Source organism: Globicephala melas, chromosome 19 (assembly GCF_963455315.2).
Source record: "Globicephala melas chromosome 19, mGloMel1.2, whole genome shotgun sequence".
NCBI lineage: Eukaryota > Metazoa > Chordata > Mammalia > Artiodactyla > Delphinidae > Globicephala > Globicephala melas.
In genome coordinates this window covers 19,107,123-19,134,817 of record NC_083332.1, presented here as the reverse complement: position 1 = coordinate 19,134,817, position 27,695 = coordinate 19,107,123, and the positions used below count along the sequence as shown (strand labels likewise).

The 27,695-nt window shown below is 52.3% G+C and overlaps 1 protein-coding gene and 1 long non-coding RNA gene across 8 annotated transcripts in view; one reads left to right on the top strand and one right to left on the bottom strand.

Annotated features, from left to right (window-relative positions):
* TSHZ3 (teashirt zinc finger homeobox 3) overlaps positions 1-1,725 on the bottom strand; it is a 69,566-nt gene extending 67,841 nt beyond the window's left edge. The window contains exon 1 of the mRNA XM_030874504.3: positions 1,080-1,725. Within this exon, the coding sequence (XP_030730364.1) occupies positions 1,080-1,119 (40 nt within the window). The 5' untranslated portion in view covers positions 1,120-1,725. The remainder of the gene's footprint in view (positions 1-1,079) is intronic.
* Positions 1,397-25,968, top strand: LOC115862536 (uncharacterized). Of its 7 annotated transcripts, none has more exons than XR_009559899.1 (6): positions 1,397-1,539; positions 11,985-12,279; positions 12,974-13,187; positions 21,340-21,425; positions 22,445-22,675; positions 22,925-25,968. It is a non-coding gene; the product is annotated as an uncharacterized lncRNA (long non-coding RNA). The 7 variants fall into 7 exon arrangements; XR_009559895.1 differs by having other exon boundaries at positions 22,366-22,675; XR_009559897.1 differs by lacking the exon at positions 21,340-21,425 and having other exon boundaries at positions 12,977-13,187; positions 22,366-22,675.
* The last annotated feature ends 1,727 nt before the right edge of the window (positions 25,969-27,695 follow it).

Below are 27,695 nucleotides of genomic sequence, written 5' to 3'. Positions count from 1 at the left end.
ATCCGCCCCAAATCCCAGAAGTTGCACTGACAGGGCCCTAGTGACGTCACAGAGCTTGGCCTCACCATTTCAAGTGATTTATTGATGTTTATTGGGAATGAATAGATCAAAGGCAGCAGCATGATGGGCAATCAATCAGTCATCAAATCAAGGGTGGCAAAGGGCCAGAAACCCTTCTTCCAAGCAACATGCCCCCAACTGACATTATTGCAAAATAATGTTATGTGTGTGGGTTTTGTTTTGCTTTCAATGCTTTTTCCAGAAAAGAAAAAAAAAAAAAAAACCCGGCTCAGTCTTAAAAGGAGTTGACACTCCTGGAAAAAAAAAAAAGAGGCGGGGGGTGATGGGGAGAAAGTACTCTGACACGTCCCAGAACTAAGTGCTATGAGGAGATGAGGATGGGAGAAGCAGTGGAAGGAGGGTGGGGGTGAGCGAAAACAAACCGGGGAAAAGGGAACGCCAGCATCTAACATCGACTTGACAGTCATCTGACAATACCCAGACCCTGTGCGCTCTGCTTTCCACCGCTGTGCCCGGTTTGGGCCCAATAAATGAAGAATCAATCGGATTAGCAGTAAGGTGGCCGAAGGGACCCGCTCGCTCACTCGCTCTCTTTCGCTCGGCAGAGACACCAGGCAGTCCCCCGCCGGCCGGCCGCGGGAGGACACGGAAGGTGTCCCGGAGAACTCAGGTGACCCCGCCCGCCCCCACAGAAAGAGACAGAAGAGGGCTCCTTCCCATTCTCTCCGCGGCCAGGCAGAGAGCTGAGGAGGCAGGGACCCAGCCCGGCTCAGTTCGCCGCGAGCGAGCACGGTTCCCGAAGTGGGTGCGAGCGGGAAGGGGCGGGGGGGGGGGTTTGCAGAGCGCAGCGGGGCGTCCGGGGGGCGCCGGTCCGTGAGGCGGGCGCACGCACCAGACAGGAGAGCGGCGAGCGAGCCCGGCGCCCCGGAGTTACTCTGCGCGGCCAGAGCGAGAGGGGCGAGGAGCGGGGCAAGAAGCGGGGTCGCCGCCGGCTGGAGACGCGGGGCGAGGAGAGGAAGAGGAGGCGGAGGAGAGGAGGAAGGGGAAGCGGCTCGTACCTGCTGCGCGCCGGGGCGCCTGCTGCTTCCTCCTCGGCATGATGCTCCTCCGGCGACTGCCGCTGCCGCCGCCGCCGCCGCCGCTGCCGGGCTGAGGAGAGGGAGGGAGGGGCGGCGGGCCCGCGGGGGGGCGAGGCGGGCCGGCTCTCAGCCTCCCCCCCGGAGAGCGGCCGCCCGCAGGATGCTGCTGAGCCCCGGCTCTCCGCGTCCCCCCCGCTCCGCGCTCCGCCGCGATCCCCGAACGTGCGGAGGGAAGAAGGAGGGCGGGAGAGGGAGGCGCGGGGAGGGAGGAGCGCGGGGGGAGGAGGAGGCAGAGGAGGAGGAGGTGGTGAAGGAGGAGGAGGAGGAGGACCGCGCTGCCGGCGGATTGGGAAGTTTGACAAATCGCTCCAGAGGCCGGAGGAGGAGGGGGCGGGGAGGAGCGGCGGCCCTGCCCCCCCCCGCCCCGTCCCCAGAGGAGGTGCGCGGGGTTCAGGGCCGGGGGGCGGGGAGAGGGGGAGAAGGCGGGCAGAGGGGTGGGAGGAGGAGCGCGGGAGCGGCCCGGGCCGGTGAAGCCCCGGCCCCCGCCCCCGGGCAGGGGGTCACGGCATCGGAGGGGGCGCTCAGCCGCCGCTGCCGCGGCCCGGGGCTCGGCGGTCCAGTCTTATGCCCGCTGCGCGGCTGGAGCGGCGGCGTCGGCAACAGGCAAGCTTAAAGGAAAAGGAGATGATCGTGTCACTCGCCCGCCCGCGGGGGCGCCGCGCCCCCGCTCCCGGCCCCGGGCCTGTCTAGGACCCCCGCCCAGTCTGGGGAGGGGGTGCCGCCCCTCCGCCTCCGCCCCGTGCGCGCAAGCAGGGACGCGGCGCCGGCCCGGCCGAGCCCGTCCCGGGCCGCTAGCTACTCCCGCCCGCCCCTCTTCCCCACCCGGCCTCGCCCCCTGGCCGTCCCCCGATGCCCCTCCCAGGCCGCACTTCTCTCCACACGCCGCGTCCAAAGCCCCCAGCTCGGACCCCCGGGCCTGGGCCCGCGCACCCCCGGGGATGGCAGGGCCCGCGGGCGGGCGCCGGCGCCCTCGGGGGAGGAAGTGGGCGCGGGCCCGAGTGGGTGGGGGCTGCTTTCAGACCCCGCGCCACCAGGGCTCCTCCCCCGGGACCCGCCGCAGCCACTTCCCCCAATTTTTTTTTTCCGGGCAAACTTTCCCGGGCCGTCCCGGGGGTTGGTGTGGGAGGGGGTGCCTCCAAGTTTCCTCTCCTGACTGGGAAGATCAGGGTACCTCCACCCCGCCCCTCGCCACCTAGGCGCCGGGGCGCGCCCCCCACCACCGGCGCAGGCAGATCCCAGGGCGGGACGGCGACGGGGTCAGGAACTCGGGCACCCAAGCCCATCCCTCGCCCCGGGGCGCCCCGAGAGGGGCCACCGCGCCCTGCGCCCGGCCAGCCAGCAGTACTGAGCAAACAGAATTGATTATTGATTGGGTGATTGGGATCGCTGAGACTCGCGGCGGGCCGGGCCGGCGGGCCGTGGAGAGGAGGAGCTGGCAGGGCTGCGTTGGCTGCGGGGTAAAGCGGGCTCACTTACGGGCGGCCGCTAGGGCGCTGGTGGGCCGGAGCTCACTGGGACGACCCCCCAGCGGCGCCGACTGAGCGGGAGCCGGAGAGGCGCGGGCGGCGGCGCATCGATGCGCTGCGGGCTCGATTGCGTCTCCCTAGGCCAGCTCTTGGGCCGGGAATGGGGCGGCAGCGGCGGGGCCGGCTCCGGGCGCTGCCGGGCGGCGTTGGCGGGAATGCGGGGGCTGCCGCCAGGCCTACTGCCCCCGAGGCGGTGCTGCTCCCGGGCGCGCCGCTGGGGCCCAGGGAGTTTCCTGGGCCCAGCGTCCGAGAGTCCCGGCGAGGGCCGGAGCCCAGTGCCCTGGGACTGGCTGCCTGAGCGCTCCGGGAGCTGCAAACCCTGGCCTTCTTCCTTCCTTCCTTCCCCGCCCCCCCCCACCTTATGTTTCTTTTTTAGTCTCTCCCTCTTCTTCTGCCCCCTCTTTTCTTTATTTTTCTTTGTGATTGTTTTTGCAAGTTTGTTTTAAAAGTTCACAGGCATGCTTTCTCTTTTAGACTAGGAGACCGTGATCTCACCCTGACGGTAAGATCAAAAGTCTCCGCTCGCCCCCAGCCTAAGAGCTTGGGCTCGGTCCAGACGCCTCCCTGAATGCAGATGTGCCGCCGCCGTCCTCCCGGGCTATAAGGACGTCTCCTGCGCCTTGGCGCGCGCAAGAGCGCTCGGAGTTGCGGGATGCGGACCCCGGGTGGTTGCGGGAAGTCGGAGTCGAGCGGAGGCTGGGCTCGGAGGCTGGCCTTGTGAGGCGGAGTCGGGGGCGGGGGCGCGGCGTGCAGTTGGTGCCTGCGGCCGCAGAGGCCAAAACGACTGTCCCTCCAGGCCCGGGAGACGCGGCCGTAGGGCGTGAAACGCTTTTTGCGAACGAGAAAACGGTGAGTTGGCAGACGCCGCCCGTGGCCTCAGGATTCTAGGATTCTGGTTGCGGCACTGAGCACCACTTGCCTGAAGGAGGGTAGGCGCCGCGGGAGGTCAGCTCCTGCCAGCCCCCGGCTCACCTTCCACGCGCCGAGCGCCCACTTAGGCCCGCCGGTTGTAGTGAGTGCACGGCGCTGGGCGCCGCGCACGGAAGGCTGAGAGTTTCGCCCTGGCTTGTGCTCCCCACTCCTTTCCTTCCTCGCGCTGCTCTCCCAACCTCAGTTGCCTCCGCCCCCTCCCCCTGCCGGCCTCGGCCTGAGCTCCCGTCTCCGCGCCGCCGGCAGCCACAGCCTGATCGCTGCCTCGCCGTCCCCAGTTCAGGGGCCGCGCGGAGTGCAGTCCGCCCCAACATCTGTCCGTCCAACCATTGGCGCATCCATCAGTGTCAGTGAGCTTCACATCGCCGCGACAGCCCGTCACGCACAACACGGGCTATGCGGAGTGCATATTGCGACCGCGCTACTTTGCCCGGACACGCAAACAGGGTTCCGGCCCGGCTTGGCACAGTCTGGAACCCGGATCTCTACGGGGATCTTTTAGCCACACGCACTCCCTTGAATACCGGGACCTCTAAACATGACTAGCTTTGCAGGCCATTCTAAGGATGGGACAGATGCAGGGGGACAGTGTCAACCTTGCATTCCATCAAGTTCTCTCTGCCCCTTTTCTGTGAACTGGGTACGGCATAGGAAAGAAGGAAGGGAGGTTTCCCAAATCCGCAGCACGCATAGTATAGACCTGGAAGTTACCTGAACTCCGTGGCTTAAACCCGCTTCTGCTGGGCCGAGTCTGAGGCTGTCGAGGTCGCCAGGCAGGTCTTAGCCAGGAGGTCTCAATCTAAAACTTTGCCAGGCCCCGCCTGGCTGCTTTGTAACATGGCCTGACAGTGAGGAGCGAGAGGAGGGAAGAAAACGCGGATCCCAGTGAGAACCACGGGCTAGATTTAGGGAGAAATAGTGTCTGGGTGGCAGTAAGTCTGTAATTCACATTTTACTTACAGCGGGAGAGAAAGCAGGGCCATACGTTGGAGAAGCCAGTGCTTTGCAGGGGGTTCCCGGCAATTCTTCCAGAGTACTGACCCCGGCGGTGGTGGCATGTTCCCCTGCGTTTGCTTCTTGCTTTTCCCTATCGCCCCCGCCCCCCCCCACAGTGTCCAGAAGACAGACACCTTCACATATGCCCCTGATCAGTCTGGCCGGGCCAAAGGGCCTTTCTTGTCCTCCCAAGAACTTAAGAGGAAGAGCGAACATAGAACCTACTCCTCCTCGGACATTTGCGGGGCGGCTGTCCCTGGCACTTTCTCTGATACATCTGCATTATTCCTACCGTGAAAGTATCTGTCCGGGTGCCTGGTGAGTTCGGCCCCTCCGAGTCGACTACAAAAGCAGGTCAAAACCTGTGCTTCTATTCGTTCCGCGATTCCCGAGTTCGAAGGGATACAGGAACTGCTTTTCGGCGTGCGCCCAGGTCTGCGCGGTTCCGGAGGAGGCCAGAGACGGCCGCGGCGGCGCTCGCTGGGGCTCCTTTCTCAGGGCGGACGGACCACGCTGTAGGGTGCGGGCTTCGCGCACCACATCCTGCGGCCGAGCCGTTTTCACGCTAGACTAGAGGGCGGAAAAGCCCGCGCCGGGCGGAGGAGCTAGAATTCTGTAGAAGGCACACTGTATAGAAATCTTTGTACCCCACTCTGAAGAGTTGCAGAGACCATTCATTTGAAAAGCAACAACAGGCTTCCGCCCAGCACAAGCACCTGGCAACTTCTTACACGCGTGAGTCACGCAAAAAGTAACCCCCAGGCCAGTTAAATGCTCCCACCTCTGGGAAGTGCCGTGTTTCTGGGAATAATTTTTTACATCCCTAAAAGTAAAAGGAGAAAGTTGCCTAAGGGACAGTGGGGAGACACCAAAATGTCCGGTGGCAAACGCCCGTGGGGGAAACTGGCGGCTCCCGTTGCGACCAGGTGGCTCACCCTGTTAAGAGCCCCGAAAATTCCCAGGGGCCATGAAGACAACTCCTGACCCCCAAGATTGCGCCTGGGGCCCAGTAGAACCCCGCTCCTTCTCCGCGGCGGGATGCTGAGCCCTGTTCAGTACAAATGTTTCCAAACGCGGCTCCTTCAGGTCAGGGGTTAGAGGCCCGACTCCAGCTCTCGGAAGTCAAGGAGCCCCAGGCCGCAGTGCCAGGGCCTACCTGAGCGGGTCTCTACCACCCCGGGGGTGTTCCTGCCCTGGGCTAACCCGAGCCCGACCCGGACGAGTTGGGGAGGTGGGAAGTACGCAGGCGTGGCTCCAAAAAAGTGTGCGGTGGAGGGGCAGGGATCCGGCTGCAGCGCGCTGCGTCTGGAGTCGGGAAGTTCGCGCTGGGAAAGGAGCAGGCGGGCTACCGCCGGGAGGCAGCCGAGGTTGTCTACAAGGTGCAGTTGAGGGCAGTGGGTGAGAGTCCGCCGGACCCAAGCCAAGCTGAATGAAGTGTGTCCTCATTTGGGATGGCCAGGAGGGAAAAAGCCTTCCGGAAAGAAGCATCCTTGAAGCTGCCGGTCCAGGCAGGGTAGCCAGGGTAGGTTGGGGGTCCAGGGGCCTAAGCCCAGACCTTGAAGAGGGGTTCTCCGTGCCCCGAGGGAGGCGCGGGCCGCCTGGAGGAACAGGGCGCGCTCTGGGAGTCTGCACCCCATTTCAAGGTGTGAGGGCATCTGACCGGGCGGTGGGCCTTTGGGGAGCCACTGCCTGCCCAGCAATGCCAGGGGAGGCGGCGCCAAGTGCTCTCCAGCCCTCGCCCTCCTGGAACGCTGGCGCTCTGGTTCGCCCGCTTTCACACTCCTCCTCGCCACAATCTGGGCTAGGCAGTAGGAAGTACCCTGGGTGCAGGGAAGCTGACTGCCAGCACCTGCACACCTCAACCAAGAATTGGGCCCGGGACCTCAGCCCCTGCCAAAACGAGAAGGATTTGGACCCTGGGGCCAGGCCCTAGCCAGGCGGTTAATTGTTTGCTAAAAGTGCATTTACACAGCAGTGAAGTTTGTTTCTCTTTTTCCGGTAGCTTTGTTTTAACGAACCAGATGTTTTGTCTGTAAATTCTCCCAAGAACTTTTACAGTTTTGACGTGCAATAAACCTTCGAAAATCGGAGCGGTATATTCATGCCACTTCTGTGGAGCCCTGGGGGAGCTGCATCAGGCGTGCCTGGATGGGACTGGGGGCGGGGCAAGGCACTCCTGGAAGAAAAGTAGACATATTGGCCCAAGGTCAAGAACTGGTGTTGAGAATGTGAAGCTAACCCCCCCGCCCCCCGCCGCCCCACCAACACTTGGGTACACAGGCTCCCAACCCTTCCCCTCAGGCGGGGGCTTCCTACTTTGTAAATTTCTTGTGGCTCCGCCACAGAGGCCTGGCCCAGCTTTGCCAACTACTCTCACTGCGGGTCTGCCAATCCCACCAGGACCACCCGACTCAAAGGCAAAAGGACCTTTGATCTTCTCTGGCCAGCCTTGAGGTCCGCTGTCAGCTGGGGCGGGGCAGAGCAAGGCGGCCCCCAGGCCATCCGGGAACTCCTGGGCATGACTGGGACTTCCTAAACTTTGGATGGAAGCCCTCTAAAAAGCCAGGGCTGGCAGGTCCCCCTCCTTGATGACTCATTTTTTTCTTTTCTTCCGACTCGGGATTTCCAGGCAGTTATAAACGTATTTCAAGACAAATACTAAAAACTATGCACCTAACAGGGAGGGAGGGAACACGGTTATCGGAGGGGAGCCAGGTCTGCCTACATACCCATCTCCTAGCTGGGTGATTGGTAGGGACTACTTTCTGGGGTTTCCCAAGACCCGCTGAGGATTTTTCTTCCCTACCACCCCCGGGCTCTCCTCTGCTCTCAGTACCAGATTTTCAGATATGGGGAGCCCAGTTTAGACTCCACTCCCCTTTCTTGTATAATTCTCTTTCAAGCCCAGTCGTTCACCAAACTTTCAAAAAACTTTTTTAGGAGACCTAAAATTAAAGAAAATAGAAAGTCTTCGTGTTGCGGTCTAAGAAGGACAGATGTACATTAAGGCCAGTTTGGAGGGCACAATTACTGGCAAAACGCCCTTTGATCAAATCCCACGCGTTGACCTCAGTTGCGCGGGGAATTTCCAGAATTACTCGCTGCAGCGTGGCGTGTTTTTTCCCACTCTGAGTGAAATGGATTTTTATAAACCATTTAGGCAAAGCTTAAGGAAAAAAGAAAAAAGAAAAAAGTAAACTACACTCCAGACAGCTGCAGCCACGGTGGGGCCCACCCCTGGCTGGAAGTAAGCAGCTCCTTGCTAGCTCGAAAGCGGAGGTGCTTATCTCTTCCCGCGGGTGCAAGTTCCGCGGAAAGAATCGTGCCTGTGAATCACTAGCAGGCTGAGCTCGGGCTCGTGCAATGCAGCAACCCTGGAGAGGAGGAGGTCTCAGAAATCAAACCACCAGGTCTTCTCAGACCAGACAGCCCCAGTGTTGCACCAGTGAGCCTGGTGACCTCATTAACCAGCCAGTGAATTTGCAAGATGAGGAGGAATTTCGTTTCCCCTTTCTCCTCTTCTATATCGCTCTTCTTTTCTATCTTTTATATTATGGTTTTGTGTTTGTCACTGAATATCAAAACGGGAAAAACCGAGACCTAGCACAATTCTCAGTAGGGCAGGTACAATAGAGGGCTACTGTGCTGGGGCCTCGTTCTTTTTCATTTTTACTTCTTGAAACTTGGTGCATATCCCTTGTATTTCCAGAAGAGCAGAGCCAGAATTCTTTGGGACACGGTGGCCAGCAGGTTCAGATTCTTTGTATTCAGATAGTCTCTTATCTTGGCAGCTTTGATAACTCCAAGAATTTCCTCCTCCTCACAGGAGCTCTGAATTCTCCCTTCCCTCTTCGTCTTTCTGCCACTTCTCTTCCCCGCATCTCCTTCATCTTCTTTCTTCCTCCTACTCTCTGGTTCCTTTTTGTTTTCTCTTCTGTCAGTACCCTCTCAACACCGCATGCATTCGCAAAGATAATTTATTTCAGGTCTACCAAGTGCTCACCCCAAAGAGGTCGAGTCCTCCTCCCTGTGACAAGGCAGGGGCGGTCACCCGGTGCACAGATGATGAGGGAACAAAATAGTTTGTGGCTGCTGCAGTTTTTGTGGGGTTTTTTTTTGGGGGGGGAGGTCAGAAATACGTTGACACTTGATTTAAAATAAAAGAACATGTTAAGAAGTTTCAAAGCTGCCAATAAAAACCTTTAAGTGGCTTGTGATTCAGTGCCTCGAGTTCAGGCGATGGCATTGGTAAATGACTCTAATGCCCAAAGAAAAATATTACAAATGCAGCTGTCTCGGCCACCAATCGGGCGCCGCTCTCCTGCGCGGGCGACGGCTCCTCTCTGGCGCGGAGGGCACCCGCATTTGCATGATAAATTGACCAGACTGGCGGCAGCCAATGAAATAGTCAAATTAGGCCAGGGGTTAGAGGTGGAGTCCCTGGGGCGCCCCCTTTGAGCCCGCGGCGGCAGCTGGCTGTACCACCTCTCCAACAGCGCCCTCTGGAGGCGGGACGGCGGGGACGCTGCTCCCGCCCCAGGGACGGGGGGCTGGGGAGCTCCCACCGCTGGCCTAGAGGACTAGGCGCTCTGCGGTCTCCATGTGAGTCTTGCGCTTGGACCTAATGATGGATGGTAGAGGCAGGTGGTGACGCCAAGGAGGGGTTTAAGAACAGCTCTAGCCCCTTGACTCCAACTCCCCTCTCTAGGTTCCCCTAACAAATCTAGCATTTCTGTTAAAACAGAGTGTTTGTTCCACTGAGATCACTTCAAGATAAGACCCTCGCCCGCCCAGATCTTGACCACCTTCTCCAAAGCACTCCAATATTGAAATTCTGGAGCAGATAAATCCAACTTGCCCTGAGCGGAGGACTGTGCGTCCCCGCAGGCCGGGCTTTCCAGGGCGCTGGGAGCTGGGACTTAGATTGGGGCACTGCGGGAGCCTGGCTCTTGGGAAAACCTGAGCAGGCAGTGCCAGTGTGCTGACAACAGGCTTCAGCAGCAGAACTCCTCCCATAGAAAAACACATCCTGGAGGAAGCACCCACACCCCGAGGCAGGAGCTCCTGTGGGTGTGCAAAAGCATGCAAGGAGGGAACGCGTGTACAGCACCAGTCAGGAGGAGTGTGGAAATAAGGGAGTGTGCAAGTGCACATAGAAGAGACTGGCTCTGCTATGGTGCTGGCCTCTGGACTCTAAGGAATGCAGGGACTCTGCAGGTGCAGGGAAGCTGGCCTCCTGGCCTGGCTCTGACTGTGGCTCAGGACTCGGCGGGGAACTTTCTCTGGGACACTGGGTTGGCTTCCATCAAGGACCAGCGGATAGCTCCTGACTGCTCAGCATCTCTCCCTTCCCAGCACCCGCATGGCTCATCGATGCCAAGTACCCTGGGGCCCACCATGGCCCCGCAGGCATATATATATATATATATATATATATATATATATATAATTGAAGTATATTTGATTTACAGTGTTGTGCTAATTTCTGCCGTACAGCAAAGTGACTCAGTTATACATCTATATACATTCTTTTTTTATATTCTTTTCCATTATGATTTATCCCAGGAGTTTGCTATACAGTAGTACCTCCTTGTTGTTTATCCATTCTAAATGTAATAGTTTTCATCTACTAACTCCACACTCCCAGTGCATTCCTCTCCCCACCCCTTCCCCCTTGGCAACCGCAAGTCTGTTCTCCATGTCTGTGAGTCTGTTTCTGTTTTGTAGATATTTTTTAAGTACAGAGTTTTTAGAAGTGCAATTGTCTTTCTCTACTGTGGAGTGGTGAGCACACTGCTCTTTCTCCATCTCAACAGGACTTAGAGGCAGATCCCAGCTAAGGACTGCCCCAGGGAGTGCTTGATCCCCACCCCTGCCCCCTGCCAAAGGCAGCTGGTGGGCAGCCAACAGGGAAGTGTGAATTCCAGTGCAGAGGGCCCTCTAGGGCCCTCTCTGGAGACAAGCTATACTCAAGTCAGTCATCTGCAGCCATCCTCCCCATAGTCCCCATTCACCTGGAGACGGGGCACCCTGGTGCAGGGGGGCAGCGGGCTCTCAGAGCCTTGACCCAGGCTGGCTAACTGTAAATACACATAGAAAAAAATGGTAGGTACTGAATACAAATTTGACAGAGAGTGAATTTTGACTTTTGATCACCTTAGAGATATTATCAATACCTTTAAAATCTGTGGCCCAAATAGGGGGATTAATTCATAAGAAGCCTTTTGCATCATTTAAAGCAGGGATCCCCAACCCCTAGGCCACAGACCAGGTTCTGGGCCCTCACAGCAGGAGGTGAGCAGCAGGCAAGCGAGCGAAGCTGCATCTGCTGCTGCACTCCCCGTCGCTCCCCGTCGCTCCCCGTCCCTCCCTGTCGCTCCCCATCCCTCCCCATCCTCCCCATCCCTCCCCATCCCTCCCCATCCTCCCCATCCCTCCCCGTCCTCCCCATCCCTCCCCATCCCTCCCCATCTTCCCCATCCCTCCCCATCCTCCCCATCCCTCCCCATCCCTCCCCATCCTCCCCATCCCTCCCCGTCCTCCCCATCCCTCCCCATCCCTCCCCATCTTCCCCATCCCTCCCCATCCTCCCCATCCCTCCCCATCCCTCCCCGTCCTCCCCATCCCTCCCCGTCCTCCCCATCCCTCCCCATCCCTCCCCATCCCTCCCCATCTTCCCCATCCCTCCCCATCCCTCCCCATCCCTCCCCATCGTTCCCCATCCCTCCCCATCCCTCCCCATCGCTCCCCATCTCTCCCCATCCCTCCCCATCTTCCCCATCCCTCCCCATCCCTCCCCATCCCTCCCCATCCCTCTCCGTCCTCCCCATCCCTCCCTGTCCTCCCCATCTTCCCCATCCCTCCCCATCCCTCCCCATCCTCCCCATCCTCCCCATCCCTCCCCATCCCTCCCCATCCTCCCCATCCCTCCCCATCCCTCCCCATCCTTTCCATCCCTCCCCGTCGCTCACATTACCACCTGAACCATCCCCACCACACTTCCTGGTTCATGGAAAAAGTGTCTTCCACAGAACTGGTCCCTGGTGCCAAAAAGGTTGGGGACCACTGATTTAAGGTGCTTAGGAGTGTTTTGGCTGCTGAGAGGGGGCTCTGGCTCTGGTTTTGCTGGGAATACTTGGGGGAAATAGCTGGGGAAGGGGTGAGTTCAAGTACAAATGGTCCTCCCTAATTTTCAAGAGAATCTTCAGTCCCTGCCAACTTGAATGCCTGGGGGTAGGGTTCCCACTAGGAGAAGGCCTACCAGTCACAGTAACAGTGAGGGCCTGTGGAGTCCCCCTGGCTCTATGGCACATGGCAGGGAGGGCTCCTTCATCAGCCCAGCAGCCCACAAACCCTCCTTCCTCTTCCTCAGGGCTCACCTGTCGGCCAGGAAAAATGAGACTTGAAAATGGGCCAGAGTCGTCCTCCAATGGGGAAATTTGTCATGGAGACACACCCATCTCAAATGTCCAGAAATGCCACCTCTCTGGAGGATGGTCCTATCTGGGGCACGTCAGGAGTCTAGAAGGTAGACAGCGAAGGTGAGAAAGTAGAGAGCTGGCTCTCCAGCCCAGGATGCATGAAGGCGTGAGGGAAGGTGGCTAGGAGAAGCACCTATCAGCAGCACAGAAGGGCCAAGTGAGCAGCTGCACGTGTGCACACAACAGGTGAGTGCAAGCTCTGCCCATGCGAGGCAGGGCCTGGGCTGGCGGCCTATAACTCACCAAGTGACCTCAAGCAGATTGCCCACGCTCTTAGAGCCTCACCTCCTTCATCTCTAAAATGGGCGGCTCTCTCCTTCCCAGGCAGAGTAGGACTTGGGGAGGAAAAATTTGATCAAAGTCAGAGAAGTCCTTTGAAGCTTTTGCTCCCTTGCGCTGCCTTCCGGGAGCTTTCAGGGTCAGACCGGGGTTTGAAAGAGGAACGGTGTTACTAGCTGTCTGCCGATGGGCAAGTCACAGCAGATCCCACTTCCCAGGGAAAGTGAGGCTTCCCTGGGATGACGCATGTTGGTGCTTTGGTGAAGAGCTTGACATACAGTGGTTGTCTAATGATAGTGACCCCTCCTCCAGCCACTGCGAGAGGGGCTGCCACAGGGTCAGACCTCCCTGAAGACAAAGGCTTATAAGCAGGCTGAGGTTGGATGCCCTAGAGGATGCTGCAAGCAGGTGCTTCGAGTGGGGCAAAAAGAAAGAAAGGGGGGAGGTGTGGAAGGCAGGGCAGAACACAGACCGCCTGACTTTCTGGGAAGAGTGGGCATTTGTAGGGCAAGTCAGGTGGATTCTCCAGGCCTTTCTGGGAGTTAATTAAAGGAAGGGGTTTGGTGAAGAGCCTCACTGATATTTCTATTTTCCCTGTTAGTAGCGAGTGGAATTTGCACCATCCAGGTCAGATGGAAAATAGAAGCCTGGAAAATCTGACAGTCTCATTGATTTGCTCGCCTTGCCATCGCTACTTGAGAGGAGAAGCAATGTGATTTCAAAATTGCAATTAGGAGCCAGCCCGTTAAGGGTTCGTCTCATGAGCTCCCGTGCTGTGCGGCTCCCAGGCCCACCTTGTCTCATTTCCTGAGGAGGTAGGTTCATTCATAGTTTTGAATGAAGCAGGCGATGCAAATATGTCACCCCTCCTCGGGGTAAGGCTCGTAGATGCCTTCTGGCACTTTGCTCTCATTTTGGTCAGGTCTTTGAAAGAATGGCAATTTTCTCAATGTTTTAAAAGTATTAACTTCCTTCCAAACATTCTTTAACCTTTAATGTTTTGTAACTTGATGAAAAGGTCATTTTGTTCTGAGGATGCAGCTGTTCCATAATTGTTCAGCTATCAGGGTGAATTCTATCCAAATCCTGAGTTTTTAATGGGACCCAAACCACCACACACACGCACACACAATATAGATACTACTTTTCATTGTTCATCCGTGTCCATGTATGTGTGCAGGTCTACATATTTGCACCTATGCACACACATATGCTTCTAGAGACTCGGATTTAAATTAACATCTCTACATTCTCACAGAATGACTTCCTTACAGGAAAATATCTATAAAACAACTTTTTTGAATAGTAAGGTTTGCTAAAGATTGGATGATAATCATTGCTTATGCACTGCGCATGTTCCTGTTTTTTAAAAAAGGGTTTAGTCAATTTCTAATTTAACATTTCATTGTTGTACCTACAATAAATGCATCCAGAAACCCAGGTGACTTGAGGTGTTTTCTGTCTGTCTTCTTACACAGTGTCACGGGCTCTCGTAGCCATTCCCTGCCACGTTTACCTTTCTAAGGTAAACATGGAGTCTTGGAAGCAGACGTCTGGGCATGTTAGATTTATATTTTAAATAAAGTCAATAGGCTCAAATAAGAGCATGAAAGGATTTTATACAAGGAAAATGCATGAAGTTTATGCCTGGACCCACAGTAGATATTTCACTTACAAGAGGCATTGGGTGTGGTCTCCTGCGTGTCTGGGTCTGGCCCTGATGATTGAATTTTTTTTTATATATTTATTTTATTTATTTATTTGTTTATTTATTGGCTACCTTGTATCTTCTGTTGCTACGTGCGCGGGCTTTCTCTGGTTGCCGTAAGCGGGGGCCACTCTTCATTGTGGTGTGCGGGCTTCTCGTTGCAGTGGCTTCTCTTGTTGCAGAGCACATGCTCTAGGCGCGAGGGCTTCAGTAGTTGTGGCACGTGGGCCCTAGAGCTCGTGGGCTTCAGTAGTTGTGGCGCACGGGCTTAGGTGCTCTGCGGCATGTGGGATATTCCCGGACCAGGGCTCGAACCCGTGTCCCCTGCATTGGCAGATGGATTCTTAACCACTGCGCCGCCAGGGAAGCCCCTGATGATTTAATTTTTTTTAAGATGAAAGATCTCCAGGCAGATAAGGAGCAGTTGGACAGGATAGCTGTGTCAAGTCTTAGTAGTCTCTGTAAGGCACAGATCTGGTCTGAACTATAATCAATCAGAAAGAGCACTCCGTCAGATTAACACATTAGACTTAAAAGAGAGAACTGATACTTTTCAAAGGATTCAACTTTTACTTAAAAGCAAACACTTTTAAGAGGACTCTGGCTGGAATAAATGGTAATGAAGTAAAGCAAAACTTGTAACCATCCGGGTCGTCTGTCTCTGGGGCCACTTCTCCAGAATTCCCTCGGACTCATGTTCACAGAGGCATTTTTCATAATAGCCATAACAGTATCCATGCTGTCTGTTATACATATATGGCGGGGTGCGACTGCTAAGTCATAGAGTATGTGTATCTGTAACTCCCAACTGTTTTCCAAAGCGATTATGTCAATTTTCACGCCCACAAGCAGTTTTTAACTGTTCCCATTGTTCTACATCCTTGTCAGTTTATGATAGTATAAGCTTTTCTTCCCCTTCTTTTTAATATTTTCTACTCTAGTGGTTGTTTTTACCGTCTCTCTGTGTTTAATTGGCATGTCCATGAATGCTGATGGGATCGAGTACATTTTGATATGTTTGTGGTCACTTGGATTTCCTTATTCATGAGGTGCCTGTCCAAGTCCTTTCCCCATTTTTTGTTGGATATGTTTTCTATTGTTCATAGAAGTTCTTTATTGCCCAGTTTGTTTCAAGTTGCTTTGGGACTGTGGATCAGAACAGAAATGTTTCAACGAGCTCCCTGACTGCATTTCCTAGGATGCTTTAGTCTGCAAGTAATACAGCCCCCTGCTCACACTAGCTTAAGGAAATTGTCTAGAGGTAAATCCTGGCTCAATTATACAAACAGGAACCTAGATTTCTCTGCCCTCTCTTAGCTCTGTGTTGTCAGGATCATCTCATCCTCAAGGTGTTTTGTCTCATGATTTCAAGAGTGGTCACAAGTGGTAAATGGACCCACTTGCCTCTTTTTTGTCCACATCCAATAGGAAAGAGATTTAAAAAAAAAAAAAAACCTGTCCCTGGCCCATGTAATCTATGTCCCTCCCTCCAGTTTTCAGGGGCCACTTCTGTGGACAGTAGTCATCACCAGAGAATGCCATACCTTGATAGACTTAATCCCTTATAGGGTGAAATGAATAAGGGGCAGGGCAACCTCAAAAGGCCACCACATTCACTACCAAGGCTGCCAGGGTTTTAAATTTTTATTTTTTTTAATTTGAATAGAGTAAAATTCAGTCTTTTGGTATACAGTTCTTCGAGTTTTGACAAATTCATAGAGTCGTGTAACTACCACCACAATCAAGGTTTGGGAAAGTCCCATCACCCCAAACACTCCTTTGTGCTGCCCTTTCATAGTCAAAGTATTCTCCTGCCCCTCACTCCCACTTCCCACGCCAGGAACAACTGATCTGTTCTTCATCCCTATTGTTTTGCCTTCTCCAGGATGTAATATAAATGGGATTATAAAGTATGTCACCTCTGGAGTTTGGCTTCTTTCGCTTAGTATTTGAGATTTATCCATGTTGTTGAGTATTTCAACAGTCTGTATGGATGTACCACAGTTTGCTCATTCATGCCTCAGTTGAAGGACAGTTGGGTTGTTTCCAGTTTGGGATGACTGTGGATAAAGCTGCTATAAACATGGACATAGAGGTTTTGTGTAAACATAAGTTTTCATTTCTCCTGTGTCTCAATGTCTAGGATTGGGATTGCTGGGTCTTATGGTAAGAGTATGTGTAACTTTAGAAGAAGCTGCTCAACTGTTTTCCAAAGTGGCTGTTATCATTGCGTATCCCCATCAGCAATGACTGAGATCATTCAGCAATGACTGCTTGCTTCTAAAGAGGTCTTAATGGATGTGTAAATGCTTTGCAAAGAGTGAGGGTGCTACCAGGGTGACAAGGCGGGAGACTTCAGAAGAGGTTGTTTTAAACTCAACTCTGGGCTCCCAGCCTGTCCTGCTGTGTGCAGACAGAATATTTCCATCTTCAGGTCGTTTGCTTCTTTCAGGAGGAAACAAGCATCATTCTACTCATTTGCAAATGAGGGCTTCACCCTGACTTTCTTGGATGAGCCATCAAGACGGAGATTCCATGGCCTTGTGTTTTATTCCTGGACTCACAGAGTAAAATGAAGTACGGGCATTTGGAACACTGTTATGCTATGTGGCCAGAACTAGACAGAGGAACCCATCCAGACGTACAATCAAAATGTCAGGGGGCTTCCCTGGTGGCGCAGTGGTTGAGAAGTCCGCCTGCCGATGCAGGGGACGAGGGTTCGTGCCCCGGCCAGGGAAGATCCCGCATGCCGCGGAGCGGCTGGGCCCATGAGCCGTGGCCTCTGAGCCTGCGTGTCCAGAGCCTGTGCTCTGCAACGGGAGAGGCCACAACAGTGAGAGGCCCGCGTACCGCAAAAAAAAAAAAAAAAAAAAGTCAGGGCTAGCAGGGACCTTAAAAGCTCTCACTTCGGACATGATGACCTGTCACATACCCAGGTCCCCAGAATCCCAGCCCAGGACTCTTTGCCTCCCAGATGCAGGGCAGGGTAGCTGCGGCAGACTTATCATCGGTCGCGGCAGCTGTGCACTCAGGAACAGAAATGAGGCTAAATGCTAGGTACGCTGTGGCGAGAGCACCGGCATCCCGGCTTACATCCTCCAAGCCTTCGCTTCCTTCATTTTAGTGCCCATTTCTGAGGCACCTCCACATTTCAAATGTCCTGAGAATATGTTTAATTAGAACTTGGCCATACAGCCTTTTGAAATAAAACAGAAGGGACCAGCTAATTATATCGCTCAGCATTCTGTGGCAAACATATATTTTTTAATAAAACACTTTCCTAACCAGAGTAATCCCTTGAGAGGCAAATCCTCATTTATAAGAAGTTTCCCAAAGGGAGTTAAAGAGAAGATGGCTTATAAAGAAAAGAGACAAAGAGAGCGGGGAAGTGTTTTCGAAGAGCTTCTAAAAGATACGCTCGTTCTGAGGTTGAAGTCCAGATATTTTTAACGATGCAAATTTTTATTTCAAATGTCTTATCATTCTTTCCTGTATTTTCGATCATTTATGTATCCCTACTCCCTCCCTTTTGATTATTACCATAAATGCCCATATTTCTCATTCTGGCATTTTTTTCATGAGTACAATATTTAAATAAACAGGTGATTTTCTCACAAAGCACTGCACGTCCCGCTGGTTCCCACCCTCTCCTCTAGCTCTGCGGCCACCCACCCAACCCCCTTCTCCATTCGTGGGGCAGTGCAGAGCGGAACATGCGGCTGGGTGCAGGTCCTCTGCAGCCCAGGACACGGAGGAGGGCCATTTAGTCCCAGTTGCAGCACGTTTCTGGATGCGGTGGTCTGACAGGACACTTGCACTCATGAGGCTGACAACCCCGGTTAATAATAGCAGTAAGAGTGAGAGCTAACGTTTGCTGGAGTTTACCCCACGCTGGGCAACATGCTAAGAAGTATAGGTATCTTACCTCGTTTCATCAGCACAATACTCCCGCAATGTAGGTGTTCTTACTCCATTTTGCAGGTGAGGAAGGTGAGACCTGGAGAAGTGAAGGACCTCATGGCTATTAGAAGGGGTAGAGCTTGCGTTTGAACTCGGGTCTGTCGGCCCCAGGGCTCGGCCCCAACTCTCCACAGCGCAAGGCCCAGGGACGCCCAGCATCTTAGGAAGTGCTTTGTGCCTCTCTTCATGGTATGCTGGGTGGCACAGGAGCTGTGCTTTCAGTTAAGTCCTGTGTCAGTTTGGGGTCCTGGCAGGAAAGAGGACACACTCAAATGAGGATGATCCAAGATGGATTTCCTGAGGGGGCTGATGGCAAGGGGGAAGGGATGCACAAGAGAAGGCGAACAGAACTGTCAAAGCTTGAGGCTTGCGGGGAACGAGATGAGATGGTCCTTGGTTCCTGGAAACCAGAAGGAGGGCATCTTAAAGCTGCCACCTTCAGAAGACCCACAGGGAGGTGACCAGGGAATGACATCTCCCATTGCCCTGCCCTCCCTTCCTCCCCTCTCCTGCCAAGACTCCACTTTGGGTAAACCCCACCAGAAGCTAGTTGGCAAGGGTTGAAACAGCCGTCCAGGTGGGCCTCCCGGGCCCGGCGCAGGGGAAGGAGAGCGGGAAAGGGTGCGGCAGGAAGCCAGCAGAGGTGCCGTACCCTCTTGCAGGGCTGTGGGCCGTGCCGGCTCTGTGCTGGGCAGGAGGAAAGAGGGGGACTACACTGCAGTGGCTGTTCTCAAGGAGTCTGAGGTCGATGGAGGACACGTGTACTTGGCTAAGGGACTGCATGACCCACCAGGTACACGCTGCTCGCTGTGACTGTGTGTGCTTCCAAGGGGCAATCCAGAATCGGCGCACCTCTCCACCCGCAGCTGTTTACAACACTCAAGCAAACTCCTGAGACTGGCCCTTTTGACTTGAGACAAGATGTGTACAATTCTCTCTTATCAAAAGCTTGCTAAATAACATTTAATCGTAAAACTAGAAAGAAGAAAAGGGAAGTCACTCATCTCCTTGTCCAAAGACGATTGTAATGGTTTGGTAGAACCCCTTCCACTCGCTTTCCCCTGAGCTTTTGCTCGTGGGTTACAGTCGTATTATGTGTGCAGTTTAGGATTTCATATTTTTGATTGAACATCGTCACAGCGTTTTGCCATATGTTAGAATAAAATCTTTGGTAAACAGAATTTTTGATGGCTGCATAATATTCCATTGTAGGGATCTTATAGTTGAGATTATCATTCTTCTACTATTTAGATGTTTATGTTATTTTCTCTTTTTCATTCATATTATATAACACTACAATAATATACTATAACTTTATGTATAAAGAATTTTTCACACTTCAGATTACTTCTACAGGAGGACATCCCCAAAATAAAATTACTGGATCAAAGGAATAAACCTTTGTTTAACTAGGCGGTAGAGTACCTAGCACCATGCTGGCTGCAGAACAGACAGACTTTCAGCCTTTCCAATGGTGGGCATTCATGTGAAGGCTTTTGACCAATTAATAACTCCTCCAAGGACTTTCCTCTAGAACAGTGTAACAATATAATGCTGGCTACATATGCAATTCTACATTTTATTATAGCCCCATTTAAAAGAAAAACAGGTGAACTTAATTTCAATTATACATTTTATTTAACCTGATTTCATAGCCCTAAATTCTCACTTCAGCATGTCATCAACATAACACTACTAGTGATGTATTTTACGTCCTTTTTTCATGTAAACCTTTGAAAGCTGGTGTATGTATTACGCTTACAGCACATTCAACTCAGACCAGCCACATTTCAAGTTCTCAGTAGCCACACAGGCAGCTACTAGCTACTGTATTGGGCAGTACAAGTCCAGAACAAGGAATCTACCAGAGATGTTTGCCACCCTTGGCATCTTCACCTAGTTCCCAGATCCAGCTACCTTTTAATGCCTCCCTCAATCCCCTTACTGGCCTTTGGATTGACAGTGGGTCAGGTGGTCAGGTGTAATATGACTTCTGTACCTGGGCATTTTTACCTCTCTCCTGCCTTGCTAACAACAAATCACAGCACCGTTCCCCCGCCAGTTTGTTTTGGACTCATTCATTCAGAAATATTTATTGAGCACTTCCCAGATGTTAAGCCCTGTGCCTGGCCCTAGAGATACAGGTGAACAAACAGACTTTTCTGGCGAATTAATTACAGAACTTGTCAGTGTTCTTAGGGTCTAGTGGGGAGACAGACTTTAATCAAATAATTGCACAAGTCTGTAATTTCAAACTGTGATAAGTGCTGTGAAGGAAATGTACATTTACAAAGTGCTAACCCTTGGGTCACCGCTTGAGTGGCTTGTCCCTAGAGGTGTTTAGTAGAAGTCGTCCAGCCCCCGGCCAGGCTATCTTGGTGAACACTGATGTGACAGACGAGAGGTGGGTGAGAAGATCTCAAGATCCCCCTGGTCCCAAGCATCCGTAAGGAAGTTTCTAGAACAAACTCAGCAACTCACCAGTTCTTAAGTCAGTGACCCAATTCACCTATTTGTGTTTCTCCTCTCCAAAAATACTTGAGGTCAGCTGGAACACCAACACTAATGAGGAAGCAGAAGGCAACTCATTCATTCATTCATTCGTTCATTCATTCAAGTATCAATTCTTATCGAGTAATCTGTGGGATGCCAGGCCCTGCTCCGGACATTCAGGGAAGCAAGGCCAGTGTTCTCTTTGGCCAGACAACACTGCCAACTGGGCACACTTTCCCAGAGAAGATAGCAATTTAAAGAAGAGGAAAAATCAATGCTAATAGAACTCCTTTTCTGGTTTCTAAAATGATATCGTCCCCCGTGGCTAATGCTTTGAGCCTGGGGCCGTGCTGGGTAGCTTAAGCCATGGATGGATGCAATCTTGTGAGCGCCTCAAACCTGGCCAGATCAATAAACGAGAGGCAACACTGAAGCCTGCTGGGTGGAGGGGGGCTGGGTTCAAGGGGCAAACTGTACCATTCCTCTTCTACCCCCTGAAACAGGACGGGGACCCTCCCTTCAGCCTGAGGTCCCCGGGGACAGGGTAATTTCGGCTGCACTTGATGTAACCTATACATCACTGTCTTCTTGACCAGCTCTCAAATTAAACTCTGATGTATAAAGTTAAACAAAAATGAGATAAAAATTGGCAGAGGTTGAAGAGGGTCAAAGTAGTCAAAACACAAGGTAGACTATTGCTCCTTTTGATTTATGTTATTCTACACACTTAGAAAGAATAAAATTATAAATCTCCCTGAGACTTTTTTCATTGAGAATGAGGCATTACTAATTTATTTTCAATACAGTCCCAGGTTTCTCAACTGGGAGGAGCACTGTGGCTATTGTTTCTAGTGAAGGCACCACAGCTCAACCTCAGAAGGGGCCTGTGATGGTAAGAAAGCATCCCGCAAAATGAGAATCCTTAGGCAGCAGCCTTCACCAGGATCCCGTGGCATTGCCCATGTCACAGACCTTGGGGTCTGCTCTGCCTCCTTTTCTCATTTAATCCCCACAAACCCCGACGAGGTGAAGCGCACAAGAATTTGTTGTCCGCCTTTGATAGCTGAGGAAACTGAGCCTTAAAGAAACTGCATCTCTTCGATAAACATTGGCATGCCTAGTAGGTGCCGGGACACAAAAGTGGGGAGGACAAAGGCCTGCTCTTACAGACTTTGCCTTCCAGGGAGAGAGCACATAACCAAGTGAAATGACTAGAAGTAAAGTATGATTAGGGGTAGAATGAATTGCTGTGAAGAAAGTGATGCAGGAGAAGAGAATGGAGAGGTGGGGATGTGGAAAGCCAATGGAAGGCACCATCAGGTTGACAGTTTTGGAAGATCACAAGGGCAGCTGTGTGGATAATGGGGTTAGGTGGGCAAGGGCGAGATCAGGAGGCCAGTGAGTAAGCAGGGACCGTGGTCCCGGCAGGACACTGCAGTCAGTTGGCCTAGGGTGGTGGCTGTGGTGGTGAGTGAAGATCTATGTTGAAGGTAGGGCATCTAAAAAGGATGCTTTCTACTCCAGTGGGCTTTCCACAACACAACACAGCCTGCAGCCACATCCTCACACCAACGTACCTGAATCCCGAGTCAGCTGCCTCTCAGCGGGGGAATAAAGTTGGGAAAGATGGGGGCTAAGACAGCGGCAGCAGAAAGCAAGGGTTCTGGAGAGGGGTACCTGTTCCATATGTGTGTGTGAGTGTGAGTGTGTGTGTGTGTGTGTGTGTGTGTGCATGCATGAGTTGTGACACACATTACCAACTTCGGCCCTATTTTATCCAATTAATTGGCAAGGTTAACTTCCAGCCCACTTACCTCTGTTCTTTCCTTAAGCTCTTAGTCTGGCCCTTGTTTTTACCACTCTGCCGAAACCAGTCTCTTCAAGGCCATCCTCATCTTCTATGTTGCCCAGTCTGTGACCAGGACAAGTGGACCAGACATACAAGTTTCCTGACACAGTGGCATCTCAAGGGGTGCCTGATGCCTACCTGCCTGGCACCACAGCATGGATTTCTGCACAGATGCTACCTCTGCGGGCAGAGGCCAGGCTGACGTTTATGTGGATGTCAAGACCAGTCTTCAGTCTGTTTTCCGATGCAACCACAGCTGCTGCAGGGCCCACCTCGTCTGAGCAGCTCGGCAGGTACAGGTGCAAGGGGGCCCCAGGTAGAACTCAGCCCTGACATGGCCAGCTTCCTCTCTCTGTAGAGCACCAGCAGCCTTGGGCCCACCTCACCAAGTTCTCTGGAACTTCCTCTGAAGGTCCCTTTCTGTGCTGGCTCTGGGGGGTGTGGAGCACCAAAGGAGGCTGGGGCAGCAGAACAGCTGGTCTACCAAGGCCACACCCTGGTGGGGGACACAAGTAGACTGTATCTCTCATTCTCATTTGCAGTTTGGTGTGGCTGTCTAGGTTTTGTCAGATGGAACGTGAGCAGAAGCGATGTGTTCTACCTCCAGGCCTAACCCATAAAAAGCCCCTGGGAACACTCCTCCATGCCTTTGCCGCTTCCATAAGCTGGACACAGATGACGAGGGGGAGCCAGGGAAAGTGGAGCCACAAACTAGAAGGAGCACGAGTCCCAGAGTGACACTTCAAAGACTGCCACGTGAGCAGGAAATAAACATCAAATCAACTGTGTTGAAACTTTGCATGTTGGACCTATTTGTTACACAGCTTGGCTGACCCTAATATAATTCCTGTTCTCAGGGAGTTTGCAGTCACATTAAAAAGACTCAGGTGCACAATTCTGGTACAACAGTAAGTGGCTTAGAAGAGGAAGTGGGTCATAGAGTTTGGGCTTTCAGTTCTGAAGTCCTGGGCTACAGGTTCCTGGGCCTGTGACCTTCCCATCTAAGCCCTTTTCTGGAAAAGTGGAGAAGAGTCAGATTGAGGGAAGGCACTTCTGGCAGGGGAACATCACAGTCAAGGGCTCACAAGCAGGACTTAGAACAAACAAAAAGATGAGATGAATGTCAATGATCCTCAGAAGGGGAAAATAAGAAAATGGTCCTTAAATACCTAATAACTTTGGCTGTCACAGGTAGGACAAGGATCAGAGTTCTAGAACTTCTCTCTCTGACCTAACACACCTCTTTAGTTCCCGAGAGTGGGGAGCCCTGAGCCTGGCGTGTGGGGTGTCGGTCTGCCTTTCTCTTCCAGCGCCCCTTCTCCAGGCTGGTCCCTCCAACTGTTGTCTGGGTTTTAGGGGATAAGTTCTTCCAGAATCAGATGCTTGATGAGAAAAGCAGCCTTGCTCTGCTCCCTCCAGAGACCTGTGAAGAAGGGGATTTCATCCTGTTTCTGAGCTGAGCATCCTGATGGAGGCTTCTAAGTATCAGCTGAAATTCAGATATGGTCTTTGTGGTCCCAGTTCCCAGCTGGGCACTGGCAAGTGAGGCTGGCCTTGTACTGTCTGTTTCCAACAAGCTTGGGAACAGAGCAGGCTGCTCATTTCCAGTTTATAACTGAGGACCCAGAGTCCCAGGGTAGGGCCCTTGTCACACTCCAGCCCACACTGATGGCAGAACCGCAGAGGTGTTCAAAGCAGTTTCCCTCTTGCTGGGGAAGATAGACACGGATACTACTGTCTCTTGTTGTGGACTCTGCACTGCCCACACACCCTGACTGCACCCTAATCGATGGTGCTGCTCTGGGCACCCCATGACGAGCATCATGGAGCGGGCACTTAAAAGCTTGGGTCCTGGGGCTTCCCTGGTGGTGCAGTGGTTGAGAGTCCGCCTGCCGATGCAGGGGACACGGGTTCGTGCCCCTGTCCGGGAGGATCCCACATGCCACGGAGCGGCTGGGCCCGTGAGTCATGGCTGCTGAGCCTGCGCATCCGGAGCCTGTGCTCCGCAACAGGAGAGGCCACAACAGTGAGAGGCCCGCGTACCGCCAAAAAAAAAAAAGAAAGCTTGGATCCTACCCCAGCTCCCTGTTTTGACTAGTGGTGTGACCTTGGCCTTCTTACTCCCCTCTCCTCTCACCCCCGCCCTCATTCCTTCACAATGATTATCTCACAAATTTTTGTTAAATTAGCATTCATTGTTTATTATATAAATATTGTTCACTGTTGAGTCAGGTAGTATACTAGGATAGCTTGATTGTTTCTATCCTTTTTTTTTCTGAAGCCAATTTGCCTGACTTTCTTTGTACATGTGATTAAGTTTTCCCACCCTTACAACCTCTCAGCAGGACTTTCCACAAGGTCGAACGTTTCAGATGTTCCATTGCTGCTGGAGGCCCCTCTGAGTCCTCTGACATCGCAGTCTGGTTCCATACCTGGGTGACTACACAGCTGCCGTCTGGAGTTCTTCCTCACCGCCAACCTGGGAATTTCCGTCACCTCTTTCAGCCATTGGATTCCCTGCTTCCTGGAGCTTCTGTCTTTTCTTTCTTGGTTTAATCCCTCCTTTCGATGGTGCACAACCCCCAGTAGCTTTCTGATAATGTAGTTATGAGGTCTGGGTTAAGCTGGTAGGGCAAAGAAGTTTCTGCATCTTTTCCCTCTAAATCATTATCCCACCCCCCACCAAAGAAAAAAAAAAGGCAAATAAATGAGAGAACAAGAATGCCAAGTAGAAACACAAACCATTGTTTTTTTACAAAATGAGCTGACAGCCATAACCTGATAGTGCAAAGGATAGAACAAAAATGAGAGAGGCTCGGGACCTTGTTCTACTATGTTTGCAGCGGCGCAGGAGCCAGTCTGCCAAGTGGAACCTCAAGTAGCTCAGGACACACCACACAAGGCTTAGGAGACACCACGCATGGCACAGGGACACACTCCATGGGAGGAGTGTGTCCCCAGGCCCCGACTCATAAGCCTGAGATTTCCTCCCCAATTCTTTTTGGAAGATGGGAGGATGACACTGTTAAAGGCTAGAGTGAATATCAAACCCAAAGCAGGGGGATTTGGGGAAAGTCTGCTGCTAAGCATAGGCCCCCAGCTTCCTCTCCAGTCTGGTTCATGGAGCAGAGGCAGGTCAGGAGGCCACCTTTTCCTCATGGAACACAAGTTCTAGGAATTTTAACACGTGTAGATTCCTGTAATGACTACTATAGTCAGGATACAGGAGAGTTCCATCACCCACCCCCACAAAATAAACCCACTCCCTCATGTTTTCCCTTTATAGACATAGCCTCCCTCCACCCCAGACCCCTGGTAGCCACTGGTCTGTTCTCCACAATGTGTCTCTTCAAGAATGTCATAGGGCTTCCCTGGTGGCACAGTGGTTGAGAGTCCGCCAGCCGATGCAGGGGACATGGGTTCGTGCCCCAGTCCGGGAAGATCCCACATGCCTCAGAGTGGCTAGGCCTGTGAGCCATGGCCGCTGAGCCTGCGCGTCCGGAGCCTGTGCTCCACAATGGGAGAGGCCACAGCAGTGAGAGGCCCGCATACCGCCAAAAAAAAAAAAAAAAAAAAAAAAAGAATGTCATAGAAGTGCAGGAATAAAGACGCAGATGTAAAGAATGGACTTGAGGACATGGGGAGGGGGAAGGGCAAGCTGGGGCGAAGTGAGAGAGTGGCACTGATATATATACACTACCAAATGTAAAATAGATAACTAGTGGGAAGCAGCCGCGTAGCACAGGGAGATCAGCTCGGTGCTTTGTGACCACCTAGAGGGGTGGGATAGGGAGGTTGGAAGGGAGACGCAAGAGGGAGGAGATATGGGGATATATGTATATGTATAACTGATTCACTTTGTTATAAAGCAGAAACTAACACACCATTGTAAAGCAATTATACTCCAATAAAGATGTTAGAAAAAAAAGGAGAACAAAAAAAAACAAATTAGAAAAAAAGAATGTCACAGAAGTGGAATCAAATCACATGCATGTAACCTCTTGAGACTGGTTTCTTTTGCTTGGCTCAGTGCCATTGAGATTCATCCAAATTATTGCATGTATCAATATGTGTTTCTCTTTGTTGCTGCTACAAACATTTTTATATAGGTTTTGGTGTGAAGATAGATTTTTATTTCTCTTGGGAAGACACCCAGGAATAGGACTGTGTGGGTCATATGGTGAGTGTACGTTTATAGGTAACAACCAAACTTTTTCTAGAGTGACCGTACCATTTTTCATTCCCATCAGCAATGCATGAGAGTTTCTGTTGCTAGACCTTACCAGAACTTGGTATTGATAGTATTTTTAAAATGTTATCCATTTTAATAGGTATATAATGGTATCTCATTATGGTTTTAAGTTTCAGCCATTATTTCCCTAATGGCTGATTATGTTGAATATTTTTCACATGCCCGTTTGTCATCCTTACATCCTTCTGGTAAAGCGTCTCTTGAAGTGTTTGCCCATTTTTTAATTGAGTTGTTTGTTTTCTTACAGTTGCGTTTTGAGGGTTCTTTGTATACTTAAAGGTACAGGTTCTTTGTTGTATTGAGTAAGTGATTTACAAATTTTTTCCCCGATCAGTAGCTTTGTCTTTTCATTCTTATCTTTTTTGAGTAAAAAATTTTAAATTGTGATCATGGAGACCATCTTTAAAGTCATTCCCATCTCCCCACTAATATGCACTTACTGAGCACCTGTGGTAAGCAGATTCCTGCTAGGCATTGGGCTGCAGAAGACTGATGGAATTCACTGCCCTTCCCACCGCCCCCCCGACCCGGGGGCGGGGGACTGTCCAGTTTAGACCCTGAGCCCTGAGAGGGGCTCGGAACTTCCTCAGAATCTGTACCCTCTATTCTGCTCGGTTCCAACTGGTCCATTAGAATTATGCCCAAGCATCCCCATCTTACCCACACTTGCAAAAGCTGTTTCCTCCACCTAAGTGTAGTCTGCCCCCCTCCCCACCTAGGTCAACCCTGTCTGCCCTTCCAAGCCCAGCCTGGAAAATCCACCAGGCCCAAAGCCTTCTCTGATCCAAAACTTCTGTTTCTTTGTCTGTTGCCTGCTTTGACTATGTCGGCTTTTCTCCCAGCTGATTGGTTTTTGAGGATTAAATCGCCTATATGAAACTTTTAGAAATGCCCAGCACAGAGCCTATTAGGAAATATGTTTTCCATGCAAGTTGCTGCAAGCCCCCAAACTCTGAGAGCCCCTCGTTTTAAGGTTCCCTCCCATCCTTCCTTAGAAGCCAGGGTCTGACAGAGGGCTCCGCAAGATGCTTTCAATGACAGCAAACCGGTCCGTGTGTAGC